Below are 22,612 nucleotides of genomic sequence, written 5' to 3' on the forward strand. Positions count from 1 at the left end.
GTGGTAGCTCCGAAGCCACCCATGTCACCCATGCCGCCCATGCCGCCCATGCCGACCATGGCTCTTTTTTGGACCAAGACTTCTTCACGGGCAAGATTGACGTACTCCATTTGCTTCTCATTAAGGGTAGATGTGTCCATGAAGAACAAGTGCTTCTCCCATTCCAACAATCTAGTCTGCTCCTCCATGGCCAATTTCTTCTCCTCCAATGCCACCTTCCTTTCCTCGGCCCCCACCCTCGTCTCCTCGGTCGCCAACCTCCTCTCCTCGGCCGCAGCATCTTGGTTCCTTGCCATCTTCCTCACCTCGTTCGCTTTCTTTCTTGCCTTCACAATAACTTCCATAGCATTTTTAGCTCGTCATCTCCTTTCCTCTTCTTTTTTCCCCGTCTTTCTTGCATCCATCCGGTCTTTTTGGCTTGGAGTACGAAACCGAGTTTGGTGTAGGGCTTCTCTTGCCGTCATCACTTGATGCCTCCTCCTCGTCATCATCCAACTCAATAGTTCGCTTGCGTTTGTTGCTCTCCTCGTCATCATCGATGGCATCAGAGGGCTTCCATTTCTCATCATCCTTCAATTCTTAATAGCAATGAGGCAAGGTAAAATGGTCTCTCTTTCTTGATCTTCCCTTTCTTGGTCTTCTTCTCCTCTCCTTGGAACAAGTTTTGTGCAATAGTGAGCTACAAAAAAAACCCAAGTTAGCACTAGGAACAACAAGAAGAAGCATGATGAACATGGAAGAATCATGAAAGAAATGGCACTTACCCTATCTCTATCATTAGTGCCACTTGGGTTCAACTTGTCAACCGTCTTAAGTGCGGCCGCCCACCTTTGACAATCTCGGTTGGTTGTCGACCACCGGGAGCGAAGAGATCTTCCAGAGCGGTTAATTCCACTTCTGTTGTGTACATCAAAGTGTTCCTTCATCCGAAGCCAATATGCATCTCTACTTTGATCCCCTCCAATGGAGGGATCCCTCGACACTTGCAACCAAGTATTGCATAGCAAGATGTCTTCATCCATGGTGTAGGTTCCCCCTATTCCTTTCGGTGCATCGACGATGCCCTCACCATCCTTGTCCACATCAAACTCATGATCATCGAAATGCATCTCATTAGTTTGAGACCAATGAGAATTGTTGGAGCCAACACCCATAGTTGACATATGTACCTCATCATTGAAACTACAAAGTATATACAAGGAAGCAAATAAGCTATCCATATGTATGCATTCAAAAAACAAAAACAAAAAAAGTTGGCGAAATTTTACCTTGTGGGCATGTCATCGAACACCTTGTGCGCGTCGGCCGCCGGCTCAACAAGTGAGCTTGCCAGCGCTTCGGTCGCCGCGTCGTCCGTCGCACGCCCTGCAAGCTTCTTCCTCGACGGCCTAGAGGAGCCGTCTGCAGCCTTGTTCTTCTCCGCGGACACCTTGCCCTTCTTCGCCCGCACATCATTTGGGAGCTTCGAGACGGGGACATGTGGCTTCACGGCGGGCGCCGGCTTCGGCGTGACGCCACCCGCCGCCGAGGTCGTCCGTGGCGGCATGAAAAGCCCGCGCGCGATGCCGGTGCTTGGAGGAGCACCAGCGATGGCGAAGCCAAAGCTCCCCGCGCTAGGGTTTGCGGCAGCGGCGGAGGGGTCATGACTGTAGGAAGGGGTGAGGGGGGTGCCGACGCGTCCGTCCATCGGGCCAATTCGCCGGCGACGGCGCGGGCAGGGCGAAAGCGGCGGGGCAGAAAGGGTGCGGCGCGAGCGCTCGAGTGTTCGGCGCGTGGAAGCGGGCACAACAAATAAATGGCGCACGATGACGTTTCGAACCGCGCGCGCGGTTATTGCGCCTCCGCTGAGCGGTTGCGCGCGCGTTAAAAAACGAAAATATCCAGCACGGTGCTTATATAGAGCGGCCGTTGGAGATGCTCGAAGAAGGTGAAGTACTTTTTTATATCTACATCATCTATTGAAGTACTCCCTCCGTTCGGAATTACTTGTCTCGGAAATGGATGTATCTAGAACGTCTAGATACATCCATTTCTACGACAAGTAATTCCGAACAGAAGGAGTAGTGTTTTTGGGCCTCATAGATGTATAAGTTAATTATTTTTGCATCTATATTTATTGGAGATGCTCTAACAACTCGGCTTTAATAGTAGAGCTAGAGACGGGGCAAAAAAGGATCTGGCGTATGGTGTAAACTATAAAATAATTAAGTAAAGGGGCACACCTGGAAATATACACGGAACAGCTTTCTTTCCCCTTCGTCTTCGTCTTCGTCTTCGCCGGGTCAGGTGGATCAGCGGCCGGCACTGACGATGTCGTCCCTCAACTCGCTCTTCAACCGCTCCTCCCCCTTCGGCACCAAATGGTTCGCTTCCCTCTCAGATCCCATCACTGCCCCGCTTCTGCTACAGTTTCTCTTCTCGATTTTCATCAGCGATCCTAAGGATCGGCCGGTTTCGCTGTGATTATTAGGAGTTCTAGATTTAGAATTCCGCTCAGGAAGATGTTCGGCGGATGGCCTGTGTGGCGATGGGAAAAAAGTAGCACTAGGGCATCTGGATCCTTTGGGTGGTGAATTACTGTTGCTGGATGGGGTATATTACAGCTTCGTGAAATTTTTGAAGTGGTAACATGATCCATATCAGGCTCAATATTGCAAAAATCTTATCACAGATTCGTTTTATATATGTCATATATGAGTATAAGAGTCACCAGAACTGGATTGAGCTAACAAAACTGAACAAATACAAGTATCGGCATGTTATCCCCACTGGGTCCGATGGTGGGTTTGCATAACAGTTTACAGTTACTATAGGAGTAATGAAAGAATCCATCGACTATCAGCTACTCCCCCATTCACTATTATAAGATGTTCTAACTTTTTTCTGATTAGGATGTAGATGCATTTTAGTGTGGCACTCATTTCAGTTCGTATGTAGTCCATATTGAAATATCCAAAACATCTTATATTTGTGAACGGAGGGAGTACTAGTCAATTCTTACCATAATCATTTCATGTTTCATACCGCTCTTACATTGTTACTGGAGGGCGGAGAGGCAGTCTTGCTTTATTTATGCCCATAATTAACAGAAGTTCCCAACTTTGTGTAGCAAAACATGCTTGAATTTGATCATTTCGAGGATCAAGCTGCTGCGCAATAGGAGGGAAATGCAACTGATAAATATGCGCAAAGAGATGGTTCAGTATCTTCAGACAGGCCAAGAGTCTATTGCGAGGATTCGGGTAAATTAGATTTACAGCTATACTTGTTTCCCAAGGTGCCGATCTTCTCCTTCATGCAGTTCTTTTAACATGCCATTATTAATAATAGGTGGAGCATATTATTCGGGAGCAAAATATATTGGCTGCCTATGAGATTGTTGAGCTTTTCTGTGAATTTGTTCTGGCACGAGTCCCTATTGTTGAGGCCCAAAAGTAGGTCGTGATTTATGAAATCTGATCTTACCACAATACATGTTACTATGTAGATATCACAATTCTTTGTTTCTCTCACTTAATAGAATATGATTAACAGCTACTGGTTTTATGATGGAACAGGGAATGCCCCATAGAATTGAGAGAAGCAATAGCTAGTATAATCTTTGCATCAGGAAGATGCTCAGACTTGCCTGAGCTAATGCATCTCCGTAATTTGTTTACCACCAAGTATGGGAAGGATTTTGTTGCTGCTGCTATGGAATTGCGCCCTGATTGCGGTGTTAATCGCACAGTAAGATCTCCAATATAAACTTTCCTTCAGAAATCCACGTTGCTTGCGAATCAAGTGTCTTGTGCAATTTCACAATTTGAGCATCGTGTATGCAGATAATTGAGAAGCTTTCAGTTAAGGCTCCATCAGCGGAATCAAAGTTGAAGGTTTTGAAAGCTATTGCTCATGAGTACAATCTTGACTGGGATTCATCTAATACCGAAGCAGAATTCAATAAGAAATACGAAGATCTGCTGGTAATATATGCTAACCTTTTGCTTATTTCCTAATTATTAGACATAAATGCTAATGGATGTGCTGTTTCATAAGTGAGTTTGAAAATTGTGTGTTCTATCACTACTTCTAAAATGAAATAAACTGTCATGCTGGAAGAACTGCTCATTGTAACATCTCAATGGACTTGACGTCTGGGTACACTGACGTTTTAGACTCCGCTCACTAGTGTTTCAGTTGAATTAAAAAAAAGGAATCTGTATACATGCTCTTCCTGACATATGATTACAGATACTGAGAAGTGTTTTGTTTTTTTATATATTTATTTTGCGATTTAAATTTTACCTAGGTATCTAAGACTGGACTGCACACTCCACAGATCTACTATCATGTTTTGCATGGCGGGTGCATTATGTTGTGCACCTTTTTTTTAATCTATATCTTGTAACTATTCCCTTCGTCTATCATTGTTTGGTCCCATCCTTGCCTCAATAGTCCTTGTTCACAGAAGATGCCTATTGCTATATACTCCCTCTGTAAACTAAATATAAGAGCGTTTAGATCACTACTTTAGTATTCTAAACGCTCTTATATTAGTTTACTGAGTGAGTAGAAGTCTAGTGTTGTATAGGTTGATTCTGATTCTTATACGGTGACAGCTGAGGGTTTACGGACATAATGTCTTAATGCTACAAAGCTCTTTGGTTGCTTACCTGGAAGACAGGGGAAAACATTTTTTTTTGAAACTAGACTAGGGGAAAACATTTTGAAACGGTTCGGTGCAATTGATTAAGGAAAGTTATAGGAACAATAAAAAAGAAGTCACAGACCCCTCAAAAATAGGAACAAAGAAATCAGAGAACTTATTTTAAGCCTCTGTTTATGCCTACAGTTAGCTCATCCGAAAAGATAGAAATTCACTTCATTTGTTATGTGCTTGTCTGCAGGATGATTCTGGATCATCAGTCCGCCAAGGCCAAACACCTGCAATTGAGAGCCCTCCAGCCTCTTCCATTTCCAAAGATAAGCCATCGATTCTACCTGTCAACGACACAAGCAAAAATAGAACTCCCGAGTCCCCAAAGTCACCTGCTGTGAGTTCAAGAGCATATGCTGCCACCAAGAGTAATGTGGTCAGTCAAGAGCATCAGCCCCCTGCTGCGGAGAGATCATCCTGCGCTGGCCCAGGCTCGTCGGACGTACTAGAAAAGGCCCGAGCTGCCATTGCTGCAGCCACCCGTGCCTCCGCCGCTGCCCGTGCAGCAGCAGAGCTTGTTAACAAGGTTAAAGTTACAACTCAATGATCTATGCCCGCTGTGGAGGCGCGATTTGACGACTCGCCGTCATAACCCAATGAACATGTATGTTCCATTGCATAACAATTATGTGTGTTCCTCTGTAAGTGCGTTCCTTGGTTGCATGTACTACTTTTTTCTTCATGGACCATGAATTTTAGTAGATCATAGCAGTCGTGACTGGTGAGAACCAATGTACTAGCAGTCTGCAGCACGAAGGACCATCTATCGCTCCTGTCACAAAGTCTCTATGTACATTTGGCTGATTGATGTTATTCTGAGAGCATCTCCAGCTGCGCCCCCAACAAGGCCCCCCAGGCGACTTTTCGGACGCCGGCGCCAAAAAATCGGCCCAGTCGCGCCCTCAGGGGCCCATTTTTCGCCGGCTCGGGCCGAAATTGGCGCCTGCGGACCCAACCCGAACCCGGCGCGCTGGGGGGCGCTCGGGGGCGCCGGGCGAATCGTTTTTGGCGTGAAAGCGCCGCGTGGCAGCCGCGTCATGGGGCAGCCGTGTCAGCGACACTAGCTCCCTCGTCTTCCCGACCCTCGGTTTCCCGCGGGGAATCAATGGTAAGGCTGCCGCCGGTCAGCTTTTCCATTGATTCCTCTCACGGGCGGCGCATCACGGGGCGGTGCGCCGACGCCTCCCCTTCCTCGGCTATATATGGTCTCGCTCGCCAGCGTTGGAGCGCCACCCCAGCCCCCCTCTCCTGCCGATCCGATCCCTCTCCCGCCGATCTCTTCTCCCTAGCCACTCCCTCTCCCCGATGGTCGAGCGTTTCCCCGGAGACGAGGCGGCGGCCAACGGCTTCAGCCGCCGTTCGCTCCGCGAACAGGAGTCCTGGCTCCTGTTCCAGGCGAACATCCCGGCGCCGCCGGACATGCGCGCCGGGCCGACGGCTGGAGGCTCAGCAATGGGGGAGTGCCCATTCCCCCGTGCCCGACGCCGTCACCAAGCCATCGTACTTCGCCGACGAGGTCGAGATCGCGCGCGCCTCTCACCGACGTCTGAACGCTCCCTTCCCCAGTACGACGCCGACAACAACGCGGCGTGGGCGGCGTACTTTGAACGCCGCCAGCGGCAACGACTGGCGTCCACCAATGGGGCGCCTGTGGTCGGCGGCACCAAGAACAGCGAGGGGCGCCACCTCTGGTGGGGCGTCCCCGGCCGCACCCTCGGCGGCGTGCTGGCGCACCTCGAGGGCGGCAACAACCCACCGTTGGCGTACCCCCCGGCGAGGACGGCCGCCCCGACGCACCGCCGACGCGACGGGCAATGGGTGCCGAGGAGGTTCGGCTCCTCCTCCTCTTCCTCGTCGCGTTCTTCCTCCCATTCCTCCGGCACTCCATCTCTGCTCGACGTCAAGGCCGAGCCCGCGGCGGAGACGCCGCTCGGCCGGCGCACGCGCAACGCCGGCATCGTCATCAGCGAGGGCGGCCGGCGCGCCTCCTCGTCGGCTCCCCCCCGCGCTTTGTCAAGCCGAAGACGGAGCCGGGTCTCGCGCCGGTGAAGACGGAGCCGGGGCTGGCTCCGGTGAAGACGGAGCCGGGGCTGGCTTCGGTGAAGACGGAGCCGGGGCTGCTGGCACCGGTGAAGGCGGAGCACGGCGAGGTCGAGCTCGACGACGACGCGACCCTTGAATGGGTATGCCAAGACTCCCTGAAGATGGCGAGGGAGCGCCAGCGCGCCGCCCTAGAGCGGTTCGCGCAGCTCCGCCGAGGCCGCGACGAAGGCGGCGACGTCATCATCGACGACAGCGACGACGACGACGACGCGCCGCCGCCGCCACCAGCCGGGGAGTTTATATGTAATGGCGTGTTTTAGCCCATGTTTGCCGAAAAGTGGTGTGTTTCAGCCCAAGTTTGTCTAATTTTTTTTCATGCCTGGGGCCTGCCCTGGGGGCGGCGGCTGGGGGCCAACTCGCCCCCAGACCCACTTTTTGCGCTGGGTCACCCCCAGGCGGCGATTTTAGGCGCCCCCTGTGGGGCCAACGACTGGAGATGCTCTGATTGGCACCCTCATTCTGGGGTGAAAATACGCGTGCTTTTTGGAAACCATTGTCAAAACACCTCGATTCCAACCTGCTCTGCTGCTGCTCCCGCTCTCTCTCTTGGCCCTATTTGTTTCAGCTTTTGCTTCTGCTTTTGTAGCTTTTCTATTTCACCAAAAAACCATAAAAGCTCATAAATAGGTGTTTTGGGGGCTTTTATGGCATTTGATGAATCAATATAATAATATTTAGCTTCAAAAGCACCTACTTAGGAGCTTTTGTGGCTTTTTGGTCAAAGTGAAAAAACTGCGAAAGCAGGAGCAAAAGCCCAAACAAACAGGGCCGAGTTGCTCGTCTGGAAGGCTGGAACACCCTAACATCGAATCCATGTTCGTTTGTCCTTGCCAGAGCCGTCAACCAACTCTTTATTACAACTAGAAGAACGTCCGTGCTTTGCAACGGGGCCACATTAACTTTAAGAGTTCAATATTACGACATTGGCGACCTCTTTTACCATCAAATCCTCACACACACTCTTTCCCCCTCCCTCTTTCTCACTCTCTCTCCCTCTCTCTCTCTAACACACACACACACACACATAGCCTATTCTCCCCGCCAATAAGACTTACTCAATTGGCAATAATGTGTGGACTTGTGGTGAGATTGCCTGAACTAATGGATAGTGTGATATATTCCCCAATCATTTAACAATGAAATTTCAGAAATGGGAAGATTATGTAACACCTCAAGTTGTTAGCTACAGTGACCTCCCCCTAATGATGCCATGTCATCAGGCTTGCTAAGCCAAACTGCCACTTGATAAAAATCAAAGCCCAATTCAAATTTAAAATAAAGTCAAATAAATTATTTTGTCAAACAGTAAAACTAAAATGTTCACCATATTCTATAAATTCCACTGATCTTTGACATGTTGAGCCCGACATTATTTGACCCAAAAATTAAATCTTGTCAAATTAATAAGAGGTCCAATTGTAGTTAAAATAACTAATTAAGTATAAACCTAATTTTATGTATTTCCTTTTGGCCCCAAACTTTTTGTGCCACCTAAAAATATTGTGCTCGAATTGTGTGCATAGTTTCACAATTAACAAAATCCATTTAGTTGATATAAGAATAAATAGAAAACGGTGTTAAAAAGGAGAAACGGATTAGAATACATTAAAAACCAAAAGGATGATGAAAAAGGGGATTCCCCCTACCCGCGGGCCTTGCCATCGAACCGGCCCGGTGGTCCAGTCCCCGCACGGTCGTCTTCTCCTGGTCCTCGAGCCCGTCACTATAGAGCCGGGCTCCCGCCCGACCACCTCACCGGCATCGAAGGGGAATGGATAAGGGTGACGCCCTGCCTCCCCTGCCCACATGGCCTCACTCCTCGATGCCCCCTCCCAGATCCACTTCTCCTCCTCGCTCGCTCGATCCCGGTGATCTGGACGAAGTCAGATGCCACGGCCACCATGACCGACCCCGTCCACACGACCACTGCCCTCCCTGCTGGCTAGGAGCTTGTCGAGGAGCTCCGAATGCCTCCGCTACTTCATCTGCGCCAACGAGATCAAGTCCGGCACCCCTAGATCGACGTCGTTGCCGTCTTCCTCAACCTTCGGCCACCGCGACATTGCCGTTCAATCCGCGCCGCCCCGAGCTCCCCTGTCTTCCCCTAGGGTGCCATTGACACCGCTGTGATCTCCTCTTGCCTTTCCCCAGTTTCCCCTCTTGTTTGCTTTCGTTAGGTATTTCGCCGTGGTCGAGAACCGCCGTCTGCCATGGCCATTGCAGGGGTAGCCATTGAGCTCCTCGGATTGACCCCGTGGCACATGCCCGCTCCTATGCGCGCCCATGCCCGAGCCTTCAGCTCTTCTTCTGCGCTCGTGGGGCCACTCCCTCTCTGGCTCTCCATGCCCACGCACATGCCACATCGTGTCCGTCACGCCCGCCGTTGCCATCACGCTCGCCACAGCCACCGCACCACTGTGCCCCGCGTGACGCACACCCTGGACTCGTGTCACACTCTCGCTGGCTGCGCTCGCCCCGTCTGCCGCTGCCTATCCCTTCGCTCGCCCCGCTGTCGCGCCCCTACCTCGCGCCGCCTCCTGTCGCGGCCATCTTCTTTCGGCCGCCCCCTCAGCCACGCCGGCCGCATCTCTGCCCTCCACCGTCGGCCGCTCGCCTCGCCTGCTGCGTGCTTCTTCCTGCTGATATGCGCTGCTCTACCATTGGTACGCTGTTGCGCCATGCCCTCGACACCGCCGTGGACAAACGTGGCGGAGGGATTGTCAATGGAGTACGAGGAGGAGGTGGCGGAGAAGGTGTGGAGAGGCAAGAGGTCTAGGGTGGCTTCAGCTGGCTGTGATGGAGGTGATTATGCGAGAAGGAGCCGGAGCGGAAGGAGAGGTCACAATTGGAAAGAATCGCAAAAATATCATAACCCCCGGAGATCTCATTCCAAAAAAATGGTAATATCGATGGAGGGGTGATTTCCTTCAATAGGTGGAAAACATAGAAAATGTTGGATGTTATCAAGGAAAGGTAAAAATTTAGGAAAGTTAGGATTTTGAACTGATTTCTATGCAAATGGGGTTTTATTGTTTGGTAACATGATACCAGTACATGCCCGTTTGTGACGTGTCTGATTAGGAAAGTTTGCACATGTTAAGAAACTATTTATTGGGAGGAAAGTTTGTGACGTGTCTGTTATTTGTTTCCTAAAACAAATTTCACTAATGAGAGAAATCGATTGATTTAGATAAGTTAGGAAAGTTAGATTCAAATCTACTATTTGTTTCTTAAAATTTTGCTATTTGTTTCCTAAAACAAATTGAACCAATAAAAGAAATCGATTCATATGAATAATTTAAGGAAGTTAGATCCGTGATTTGTTATACGTTAGGAAAGTCCTGGTTGTAATAAAGAGTGGAGAGAAAAATAAATCGATGGACCAGGATGGGAGGGGGTGGTGGGAGGAGAGACGAAAAAAACCCAGCGAAAATAAACCGTGGAGACTATTCACCAACTGCTCCATTAGGAGTAGAGATAGAAGAGAAACACTAGCCTTCCCTAGAGTCAGCTCTTTACTATCTTGCCCTAGAGGTCCGGCTTCACGTCAGACCACACCCATGTTGGAATTAAGTAGAGTCCCACGAGTCAATCGACAAAAGCGAGAAACGAGGTTGTTCGACAAGGCTATGGTCTAACTTTTTCTTCCTAGCGGAGTTCAATACGAAAATAAAGGCGCTCCGTGTTGGGAATGACGCACTACGTACGGGTGGTATTTCAGGTATAACTGATTGGCAAGAAAGCGCCGCCAAAGCAGCATGAGTAGGCTTATATTGCTAGGCAGCAATAGAGCTTGTGCTGCCCACAGAATGTTTGAGGGCCTGTTCGGAGTCCCTCCCTCTCCGTGACTCCACTCCCGAAGCAGCCGGAGCCACAGTTCAAATTTATGGAGCAGAGAAACAGGTACTCTGTGGGTGCTTGGATTTGGCGGAGCTGGAGGTTTCCCGAACAACTCATGAATGATCGGGTAAAGAGCGAGCTTCTTATATGGGATCCAAAGCGTCCGAGCGAAGCAATGTTCCATTCTTTTCCGTTGTCAAGATAGTAATCATATCTTATACTAATATAACTGAAACAACTATTCAAGTGTAGTTTCGAGAAACATGCACGGGTTTGGCTCTGTCGGTATTACAAAGGTTTTCCTTTTATGAAAGGGGTCACTCAAGGGGAAATCCGCAACGCTGCCCAAGCCTAGGTGCTCGTGATGAACAGTAAATTCAAAAAATAGCAACAAAAATGATTATTTTTTTGCAACCAAGTTGCTTAAGTTTTCTAGGAGTGTGCAAAAGTTTGTGTTCAAATGACATTTGAGGAGCTCATGCCAAAAAAAGACCTCATGCGTGTTTTTCAAAGTTTCTTTGAGAATCAAATTTTGTATTTTTGTCACAACCTCCTTGAATGTCCTAGCACCACGAAAATTTGCTTGTACCTTTTACTCACTTAAGCATCTTGGATGCCGAAAAGGAATAAGTTTTTCTTATGAATTTATTGTTCATACACAGGTGTAGACTGTTAGGAAATATGCAATTTGTATTTCCAAGAGGCCATAGGCCAGTATATATACATGTATAAGTGTGGAATATATGCAAGAAACCCCTTATACAATAGGGTAAATACGAAAGGTTACATGGCTATATATATAATACTCTAACACCCCCCCCCCTCTCAAACTCATGGTGGATTAACAACACTGAGTTTGGAAAGATAGAACCCATGTTGCGCTCTAGTCTGGGCATTCGTTAGAAAACCCGCCAAGTGTAACTCGGAAGGCACATACTGAAGAGCAATAACCTGAACCTGCACACCAGCGCGCACATAGAAAGCATCAACGCCAATATGCTTAGTGAGCTCATGCTTCACAGGATCGCGCGCAATGCTAATAGCACTTGTACTGTCAGATAAGAGCATAGTAGGTGTAGTAACAGAAACACCAAAATCCCAAAGTAACCACCTTAACCAAGTCACCTCTGCCATCAAAAGAGCCATAACTCGTAACTCAGCCTCTGCACTCGAACGGGAAACTGCAGTCTGTTTCTTTGTCTCCTAGGCAATGAGAGAACCACCAAGAAAAACACAGTAAGCAGAAAGTGAACGATGATCGGAGGGATCACTAGCCCACGTAGCATCTGAATAGGTCTGAAGCTGTAAAGAACTGGAGTGAGGAAAGAATAGACGGTGAGAGATCATGCCCTGAAGATAGCGGAGGACACGAAGGAGGTGACTGTAGTGAACCGAAGTGGGAGCGGAGACAAACTGACTCAGAATATGAACTGGATAAGAGATATCCGGACGAGTGATAGCTATATAGACAAGACTCCCAACAAGATGATGATTACGCGTCGGGTCAGGCAAGGGGTCACCATCAGTATCACGGAGGTGAAGATTGAGCTTCATAGGAGTCTCAACAATGTTCTCATCAGTAACAATAGCACGAGCAAGAAGATCATGTATATACTTTTCCTGGGATATAAAAAAGCCATCAGAGGTAGAAGAGACTTCAATCCCAAGAAAGTAGCAAAGAGGTCCAAGATCGGACATAAGAAACTGCTCACTAAGACGGGCCTTTACAAAGGAAATATACTCGGGGTCGTCACCAGTGATGATCATATCATCAACATAGAGAAGAAGAAGAGTCTGACCACGAGGAGAAAGGTGGACAAACAATGCTGGATCATGAGCACTCGCTAAAAAACTAGTGGCAATCACCACAGAGGCAAAACGCTCAAACCAGGTGCGGGGGGCTTGCTTAAGGCCATAGAGAGAGTGACGAAGACGACATACCATGCCACCAGGAACAGAATACCCAGGTGGTGGCTGCATGTATACCTCCTCATGTAGTTCACCATTAAGAAAGGCATTCTTAACATCAAGCTGAGATACAGACCAGTGGCGTGCAGAGGCCACGACAAGAAGTGTATGAATAGTGGTCATATGGGCCACAGGAGCAAAAGTTTCATCGTAATCATGACACGCTCCTGCTGAAAGCCAGGAGCCACAAGATGAGCTTTGTAACACTCAAGAGAACCATCGGAGCGAGTCTTAACCTTGTAGACCCACTTACAAGCGATGTGACAAACACCTGGAGGAAGAGAAACAAGATCCCATGTACCAGCGCGTTCAAGAGTAGCAATCTCCTCTGCCATCGCAAACTGCCATTCAGGATGAACAACAGCCTCACGATAAGAAGTCGGCTCAAGAACAGCAACACCAACGGTTGAAAAACCAAGGCGATCAATAGGCGAAAGCGGATGAGGACGCAAGCCATAGGTAGGCTGAGACGAGGAGGACAACACATCAGCAGACGCATCCACAGTACGTGAACGACGAGTGTAATACTGAGGAAAAGATTGAAGAATACGAGGAGGAATAGCCGATGTAGAATCAGAAGGTGGAGACAAAGAAATCACCGAGGATGAAGGTGCAGAATCTGGTGACATGCGAGGTGAGGAAACCGTGGGAGATGGTGGCGGCAAATCGCAAGCTGTGGAGAAGTAGAGTGAGCAGGACGGAGAGACAAGGGCTCAACTGGAGTGATAGGTGTGTCGGGAAAAGTGAGGAAAGAGATATCCTCCACTGAAAAGGTTGAGGAAGATGGACGCGGGTAGAAGGGACGAGACTCATCAAAACTCACATCCCGAGAAATACGCATCCGATGACCGATAGGATCCCAACAACAATTGCCCTTATGCTCATCACTATAGCCTAAGAAAACACACTCAACACACTGTGAGGTCAGTTTGGTGCGTTGCGAGGGGCAAGAAGAACATAACAAACAAACAAAACAAGCGAAGCATCGAATAATCAGGAGACACTACAAAAAAGGCACATCCGTGACATTTTGGGTCGAACGAATTTTTTTCCTGTCATATATATGACACTACTATGACGATAATTGTGACAAAACCCAGTATCATCATAGATGTGGTGGGCTCCTACTTCTATGACAAAAAATCATGACAGAAAATGGGCTTTTCGTCCTGGGTGGGCTAGAGGCGCAGCTGCATGACATTCTTTGGACCGTCCATGAAGGAAAAAACCGTGGTAGAAGCGAGGGTGAGGAAAATTTCGGGGAGTTCCCGATTACGGTGGGAGGTCGAGGGCCGAGCGATGCGCGTTTCTCTCATACACGTACGCGCGTGTGTGCGAGGCGTTGGCTCTAACTGAACCCGAGAGAGGCGTTGGGCTCTAACTGAACCCGAGCGATTGCACTGCAGGCTACGCGTTACTGAACCCGAGCGATCGATCGATGGCTGTTAACTGAACCCGGTCGAGTGATTCCTTCGCTACTGCTGCTAACTGAAGCCGATCAATTGGATGAACAGTGAGTGTTGCGGGGGAGGGGGGGTTGGATGAACAGTGAGCGATGGCGTTGCCTCTGGATGAACAGGACCTTGTGGTGTGGAGGGTTGGATGAACAGTAGACGGTGGAGGGGTGACCGTGGAGGGGTGGTTGAACAGGACCCCGTGGTGTGGAGGGCTGGATTAACAGTAGATGGTGGAGGGGTGGTTGAACAGTAGCCGGTGGAGTAGCGCACGATGGAGGCTGGATGAACAGGAGACCGTGGAGGCTGGAGGAGGTCGACGGTAGCCTGTGGAGGCTGGAGGAGGTTGATGGTGGAGATGAACAGTATCCCGTGGAGTCCCGTTTTGCGGTACACCACACCCCTCCTGATGAACAGGACCCCCGTTTTGACCGTAGCGCTCCAACACAAGTCCGTTTCGTCTGTTTTGCGGTACGCCACACCCCTCCCGATCAACAGGACCCCCGTTTCGACCATAGGAGGTTCGTTTCCTCCATTTTGCGGTACGCCACACCCCTCCCGATCAACAAGACCCCCGTTTCGACCGTAGGAGGTCTGTTTCCTCCATTTTGCGGTACGCCAGACCCCTCCCAATCAACAGGACCCCGTTCCGAACATAGGAGGTCCGTTTCCTCCATTATGCGGTACGTCAGGCCTCGTTTCCATCGCCTGTTCCGTCCAAGCCCTCCCGATGAACACGACCACGCATTCCGTTCCGACCCAGCCGGTTGGCTCCCACGCGTTCCGTTGCCTCCTGATGAGCACGACGCATTTTGTTGCCTCCCCATGAACACGACGCATTCCGTTGCCTCCCCATGAACACGACCCATTCCGTTGCCTCCCCATGAACACGATGACGACGTTGTTTCTCCGTTTTAACCCAGCCATGTACACGAGCCATGGCCGTACATATGCGCGAGTAGGCGTTCGAGACCCCGCCCGTATGTACGTATGTTGCTGTATTTTCTTTCTTGCACCCTGGCCGTTGTACGTACGTGTACATGCTACATGTGCACCTCTACTACGACACGTGCACGCCTCTACTACGACAGGTGTGCGCCTCTACATCGACCAGTATGTACGCACACGTTAGCGATCAGAATGACAACGCTACGTACGCTTCGACCAGGTGGGTCCCGACTGTCAGGCACTTCCTTGCCTGCGAAGATGTAGCTGGTCGGTCCCAGCAGTCAGGGGGGCGAATCGTTTTTTTTGCCCGGACGCACTTCCTTGCGTGCGAAGATGTAGCTGGTGGGTCCCAGCAGTCAGGCGGGCGAATTGTTTTTTTGCCCGGACGCACTTCCTTGCGTCCGAAGATGTAGCTGGTGGGTCCCAGCAGTCAGGGGGCGAATCGTTTTTTTTGCCGGACGCACTTCCTTGCGTGCGAAGATGTAGCTGGTGGGTCCCAGCAGTCAGGGGGAAACATTTTTTTTTTGCAAAATACGGTGGCCTGTCCGGTGGGTCCCCGCTGTCAGGTGGAGGAATCATTATTTTGCGCGTAATAAGGAGGCACATCCTTGCTGCGGTCGTGGACCCAGCTGTCAGCCTCTCCATGTACAGTCCACGTCCGATGGAAGTCGTTCCTTGACCATGTTGACCATGCCGCGCCGAGAGCACCACGGCGGTGGACGACGGCGAGGCCTAGGAGCCAAGGAAGACGCAGCAGTCGATGCCCACGCAAAGAGGAGTACGAGGGTTCACTGGTTCGACTATGGTGTGAGGCTGCTGTCGCCGCAGAATAACAAGGGGTGTGGGTGATTAGAGGGATGGCCTGGCTAGCGGTGGAAGTAGTAGGGGGCGGTGAGGCCTCCGCGGCATCACAGCCGGCCACGGGAGGCAGGAGCACGTGGCACGACCGGCGCTGGTTTGGGCAGCTGGAGCAAGAAGACCAGAGGTTGAAGAAGCACTACGGCCGTTGGATGAACATCATACGGTAACAGGAGCTAGAATCGTTCATATTGACTAAGTTGACAAAGCCCTCCGTCCCCGTCAACTTGGTAGGCCCACAAGTCATCCTCCCACTATGCTGGGTTCCAGCTGGCAGGGGGAGTATTCATTTTTTTGTGCGTAATAAGGAGGCACTTCCTTGCGTGCGAAGATAGCTGGTGGGTCCGACATGTCAGCGGGGGGCATGTTTTTTTCGCGAAATACAGAGGCCCTTCTGGTGGGTCCCAAATGTCAGGTGGAGGAATCATTATTTTGCGCGTAATAAGGAGACATTTCCTTGTGTGCAGCCGTGGACCCATCTGTCAGCCTCTCCACGCACAGTCTACTTCCGATGGTGTCGTTCGTTGACCACGCCGCGCCGAGCGCATCCAAGGTGGTGGACGACGGTGAGGCCCCGGACAGCAACGAGCCGGAGATGGGAAGACGCGGGAGTAGAGTCGCAGACGGAGAGGTGTACAAGGGTTAACTGGTTCTAGTGCGGTCTGGTTCGGCAGTCGGTGGAGAAGAACATGAGGTGTGGAGGGGTGGAGGGATGGCCTGGCCAATGGTGGAGTAGCGCTTCATAGCGAAGCGTGCTAAGTAGAGCTGCTAGCAGCAGGAGGCGGGAGGTGGTCCTGGTGGCGCTGGAGGAAGAAGACGAGAGATTGAAGATGGATGCCGGTCGTTGGATGTAAATCCAACGGCTAACATGTCAGAATCATTTGTTGACTAAATTGACAACGACTTGCGTTGGCTTCGACCTATTGGCCCACATTCCAGCCTCCAAAAATGGGGCACATATTCAACCCATTTTTCAGAATTTACAGTCTTTTTTTGCGTGGTAGAATTTACAGTCAAATTGATCTTTTTTTTTGAATTACAGCCAGTAGCTGGGCTGGGTGAACAAATAATGTAGCGTCCATGCGGCCCATTTATTTTATTTCCTAAAAAATTACAGGCCATTTGCACTTTCTCGAAATACACAATTTTGCTGGGCTGATTCTAATTATAATGTTGGGTTGGGCCAACAATGTTATCAAAAAATAAAAAGGGGATGAGCATTTTGTTATAAATATATTTAAATAATAAGTGATATTATTACATTCGTCCTTAAATCTTACCAAGCTTTTGTACACAATCACTAGGACTTTCGTGCCAAAACAATCCAGGATTTTATTTGTTAAGAAATTATTTTTATAAGTTAATAAGATGTGGGATATTGTTTTCTTACATATGTAAGTATCTGTAAAAATAATATATAATAACATATAAAATAATTTAAATATATATAATATAGTTGGAAGGGAACATAAGTTGGACCTGGCGTTCCTATTCTTATATAGAAAAAAGAACAGACCTCTGTGTTTTCTTCAAAAAAAATACATAAATTGGGCTGCCAAAATAAAACCTCGGATGGGAGGTCCATAGGCCGGTTGATACATGACGGCCCTAAGAAAATACAAACACTATGGACCTCCCATCCGAGGTCGTGGGCTGCGCATGTTAAAAATGAAAGCCTAGACGGAGCAGCCCAAAACCACGTCCAACACTTGCCAAAACTCCGTCCCTCATTTTCTCTGTGTTTCGCACACTCGACATTGTGTGGGCATTTTGACTGTGCATCATATGAAGATGTGCTATGCATGAATGTTGATCAGCATGATGTTAACTGGCTGGTAGTTCCATTTTCGACCATGAATAAAACTTCCAACATGATGTTAACCCTGTTTGAAAAGGCTGTGTTAATATAAATGCTCTGCCTCTGAAAGTTGCAGTTTCTTATCTGAAATTGAACTTGCAGTTTCTTATCTGAAACTGAAACTTGCAGTTTCTTCTCTGAGAATCACATTGTCTGCACCTTTATACTCCTATGAAACTACATTTTTTAAGTGCTAAAAATAGATCTCTAGAATTCATAAAATACTTCATATGCTCAATACTGCAAATCTGAAATTCAAAAGACATTCATATCTAAAAGTACTCTCAAAATACACAACACAAAACACAATTCACAACCTGCAAATACTGAGAACCCTAAGCTCCTCCTGACAATTCACAACCTGCCTGACTATTGGGCTGGGGGGACAGCCCCCTCCTATTCCTCGATGGCAGATAGCCGCCTCGTGAGACGATGTGAACGGCGAGGGAGACGATGGCGGGGAAGCATTGTCGGGCCAACTGCTTTTCTCCTCTTGCAGTTGGGTTCGGTCAACGAAGACTCCACCGGCTCACTCTGGCAGGACACCCTCACAAACGGCACCCTGTAGATGCTCGATCCTTCAATCTCTGGTGGATGCTCCATCTGGGATCGATACTCCCACCACTGCTCCCTCATGATCGGATTCGGTGAATCTGTTTGCTCCATAGCCCAGAGGAGCAGCTCTATGTACTCCGGCGCGACTCCCTCCGGGAGTATCGCCGCCTTTTCGCTCTGTTGCAGATATTTGGCCATGGATGTCGCCGTCGCCGCTAGTTGGTCCTTGTTGTCAAACCAAGACTGTATCTCCAACATCCTAGCTAGCTTCACAGGGTCGCCATCTGCGACCCTCACATATCGGTTGTACTCCTCCATCGATCTACTTCTCCACAGCACCTTCACTCCCCGGCGGTGGTTTTCGAATGGAAGAGGAGAGGAGCAGCGCTGGTTTTGGATTAGAACGGGAGAGGAGCGACGCTGGTTTTCGACTGGAACAGGAGAGGAGGGGCGGTGGTTTTGAAATGGAAGAGGAGAGGAGCGGCGCTGGATTTAGATTGGAACAGGAGAGGAGCGGCAGTGGTTTAAGAGGAGAAGAGCGGAAGAGCGGCGCTGGTCTTGGAAGTATTTTTTTGTTTTGTGTATTTTGGGTCAAAGTTTGACCATGTACTGTATTTGATAAGCAAAATGTGAATGCATGTCACCAAAAATTGTATCGTTTGGTTCGTATCTGAATGTACTTTCAAATTATATTACTTTTGCAACGTATAACATATATTTTATGTGCGAAAATCATGGTCAATTATGACCCAGAATAAAAGGGAGACTAGTTAATGTGGGGTCGCTTTCTTAATTGAAGGGTAAATTGATTTTGATTTTGATCCAGTCACAGCGCGCCGGCCCTCTCGTCCAATCCTAAATCGCTGCCGCACGCTCCTCTCCCTCTTCTGTTGGAAATATGCCCTAGAGGCAATAATAAAAGTATTATTATATTTCAATGTTCATGATAATTGTCTTTTATTCATGCTATAACTGTATTATCCGGAAATCGTAATACACGTGTGAATACATAGACCACTATATGTCCCTAGTGAGCCTCTAGTTGACTAGCTCGTTGTGATCAACAGATAGTCATGGTTTCCTGGCTATGGACATTAGATGTCATTGATAACGGGATCACATCATTAGGAGAATGATGTGATGGACAAGACCCAATCCTAAGCATAGCACAAAGATCGTGTAGTTCATTTGCTAGAGCTTTGCCAATGTCAAGTATCTCTTCCTTCGACCATGAGATCGTGTAACTCCTGGATACCGTAGGAGTGCTTTGGGTGTATCAAACGTCACAACGTAACTGGGTGACTATAAAGGTGCACTACAGGTATCTCCGAAAGTATCTATTGGGTTATGCGGATCGAGACTGGGATTTGTCACTCCGTATGACGGAGAGGTATCTCTGGGCCCACTCGGTAATGCATCATCATAATGAGCTCAAGGTGACCAAGGTATTGGCCACGGGATCATGCATTATGGTACGAGTAAAGTGACTTGCCGGTAACGAGACTGAACAAGGTATTGGGATACCGACGATCGAGTCTCGGGCAAGTAACGTACCGATTGACAAAGGAAATTGTATACAGGGTTTGATCGAATCCTCGACATCGTGGTTCAACCGATGAAATCATCGAGGAGCATGTGGGAGCCAACATGGGTATCCAGACCCCGCTGTTGGTTATTGCCCGAGAGTCGTCTCGGTCATGTCTGCCTGTCTCCCGAACCCGTAGGGTCTACACACTTAAGGTTCGGTGACGCTAGGGTTGTTAGGAAGACTAGTATGTGACTACCGAATGTTGTTCGGAGTCCCAGATGAGATCCCGGACGTCACGAGGATTTCCGGAATAGTCCGGAGGTGAAGTTTTATATATGGGAAGTTGTTATACGGACACCGGAAAGTTTCGGGGGCTTATCGGTATTGTACCGGGGCCACCGGAGGGGTTCCGAGGGTCCACCGGGAGGGGCCACCCCCCGGGGGGGGCACATGGGGCCGCATGGGATAGCAGCCAGCCCCTGGTGGGCTGGGCGCGCCCCCCTCCTTGGGCCCATGCGCCTAGGGTTGGGGGGGAAACCCTAAAGGGGGCGCCCCCCTTGCTTGGGGGGCAAGTCCCCCCACCCTGGCCGCCGCCCCCCCTCTAGATCCCATCTAGAGGGGCCGGCCCCCCTTGCCCCTTCCCCTATAAATAGAGGGGTGAGGGGAGGGCTGCAGCACCACAAGCCAAGGTGCAGCCCCTCCCCTCCCCAACACCTCTCCTCCTCCGTACGTGCTTGACGAAGCCCTGTCGGAGTACTGCTGCACCAACTACACCACACCGTCGTGCTGCCGTTGGAGCAATCTTCCTCAACCTCTCCTTCCCCCTTGCTGGATCAAGAAGGAGGAGACGTCTCCCGTCCCGTACGTGTGTTGAACGCGGAGGTGCTGTCCGTTCAGCACTTGGACATCGGTGATCCGAATCACGTTTCGAGTACGACTCCATCATCACCATCCCCTTGGCAAGCTTCCGCTCGTGATCTACAAGTGGTATGTAGATGCAAACTCTCTCCCTTGACTCGTTGCTTAGATGAACTCATAGATGGATCTTGGTGAAACCGTAGGAAAATTTTTAATTTTCTGCAACGTTCCCCAACATCTTCTCCATTGCAAAACCACCTCCTCTCCTCTCCATCATCTCCATTCCAATACCAATGTCTCGCCTCTCCCTCTTCTGATCTTCTCCATTGCAAAACCACCTCCTCTCCTCTCCATCATCTCCATTCTAAAACCACCTCCTCTCCTCTCCATCATCTCCATTCCAAAACCACCGTCTCGCCTCTCCCTCTTCTGATCTTCTCCATTGCAAAACCACCTCCTCTCCTCGCCATCATCTCCATTCCAAAACCACCGTCTCGCCTCTCCCTCTTCTGATCTTCTCCATTGCAAAACCACCTTCTCTCCTCTCCATCATCACCATTCCAAAACCACCGTCTCCCCTCTCCCGCATGGTTGGTGTCGGTAATTTTTACTTGGCACACCTCGCACTCTGCATATATGCCGGTTCCATACGTACATTTGTGCAGTTCCACCAAAATGCAGCTGGATAACCCTGTTTGCACAGATAATGAAAAAATGTGATTACATTATAGTGGCACTAGTTGATGAAACACACAAAATAAATAGAAGAAAATATTGTGATAGTATCATAGTATGCCATGCTGCAAGGGCGAGATGGGCCCTGCGACACCTCATACGGTACGCCTCATACTGGACATCGTCCCAAGTCTCCCAGATACACCTTCTGCCAGTGATGAACATAAGTGTACAGCGGTAGTACAAGGAGGCGCCTTGAGACATTCAAATCTCTATTTTTGTACATACCAACTAAAATTAAGCACCCCAGTTTGCAGAAATGCTTAAACATTAACAACGGGACTAGTTGATGAAAGATACATTAGCAAAGAGAAGCACTCTCTTTATCTACATTGGAAATGAAATGATAGAGATGACACTCACTCTATTTTAACTGTATTATTACTTCATTTTATCGGTGACACTAGGGTCGAGCAGGTGGCAAACGAGGTGTACCGTGCATCGCAAGGATGGAGGCCGAGGGTGCTTAGACTAGGATGCTGAAGCTGGCTCTTTCAGTTACCAACATGGATGATTCAATTCATGGGACCTTTTGGTGCAGTTCACCTAAAATGAAGCAATGTCCCGTGAGCTAGCAGCTTCTTCTTCAAAAAAATTTAAGAAAAGGGCTCCAGCCCCGGTTCTATTTCCATCAAAAAACGAAACCCACAGAGCTTCTTCTTCATTAGTTGCAATAAAATTGAGCAACATCAAGGTTGGTTGTGAAGCTCCTGGAATGCTCAACTATAATTTGGATATCATTTCTGCAGTTCAACTAAGATCGAGCGTGAAATGTATATCTCTATTTGCACAAAAAATGTGGAAAGGAGGGTGACTAACAAGTGATGAAACATGCATCAAATGAAAAGAAGCATGTTCCTTATCTGAATGGCAATCCTACAAGGACAGTAGCAATTTCTAAAGCAGTGGCATTGCTAGATATTAGTGTGGGCATTAGGATTAACTATGAAAACTGTTAAATACGACATTACTTTGGGCACGGGAGAGTAGGCGGACCATGACAGTTGCATTTCTAACGAAAAGAACCAACTTATATTAATGGGAAATTTTAGCAGGACATGTAAAGAAGTGCCATTGATTCATATTACTGGAGGCATTACATTGAAAACAACATTGGTTTGACGTGTCCTTACTTTTAACAGTGCGACTGCTACATTCTACCAGTGGCATTACATAAGAGTGGCTCGAGGCAACAAACATCAGAACAG

The 22,612-nt window shown here is 48.9% G+C and overlaps 1 protein-coding gene across 1 annotated transcript; it reads left to right on the top strand.

The window, feature by feature from the left end:
* Nucleotides 1–2,214: 2,214 nt before the first annotated feature.
* LOC119276723 (IST1-like protein) lies at nucleotides 2,215–5,477 on the top strand. Its single transcript, XM_037557861.1, has 6 exons — nucleotides 2,215–2,363; nucleotides 3,110–3,242; nucleotides 3,331–3,434; nucleotides 3,558–3,729; nucleotides 3,825–3,965; nucleotides 4,890–5,477. Exons 1-6 carry the CDS (start codon nucleotides 2,311–2,313, stop codon nucleotides 5,244–5,246), a joined length of 960 nt encoding a protein of 319 aa, XP_037413758.1. The 5' UTR covers nucleotides 2,215–2,310; the 3' UTR covers nucleotides 5,247–5,477.
* The last annotated feature ends 17,135 nt before the right edge of the window (nucleotides 5,478–22,612 follow it).

The sequence above is a fragment of the Triticum dicoccoides genome, chromosome 3B (genome assembly GCF_002162155.2).
Source record: "Triticum dicoccoides isolate Atlit2015 ecotype Zavitan chromosome 3B, WEW_v2.0, whole genome shotgun sequence".
Taxonomy (NCBI): Eukaryota; Viridiplantae; Streptophyta; class Magnoliopsida; order Poales; family Poaceae; genus Triticum; species Triticum dicoccoides.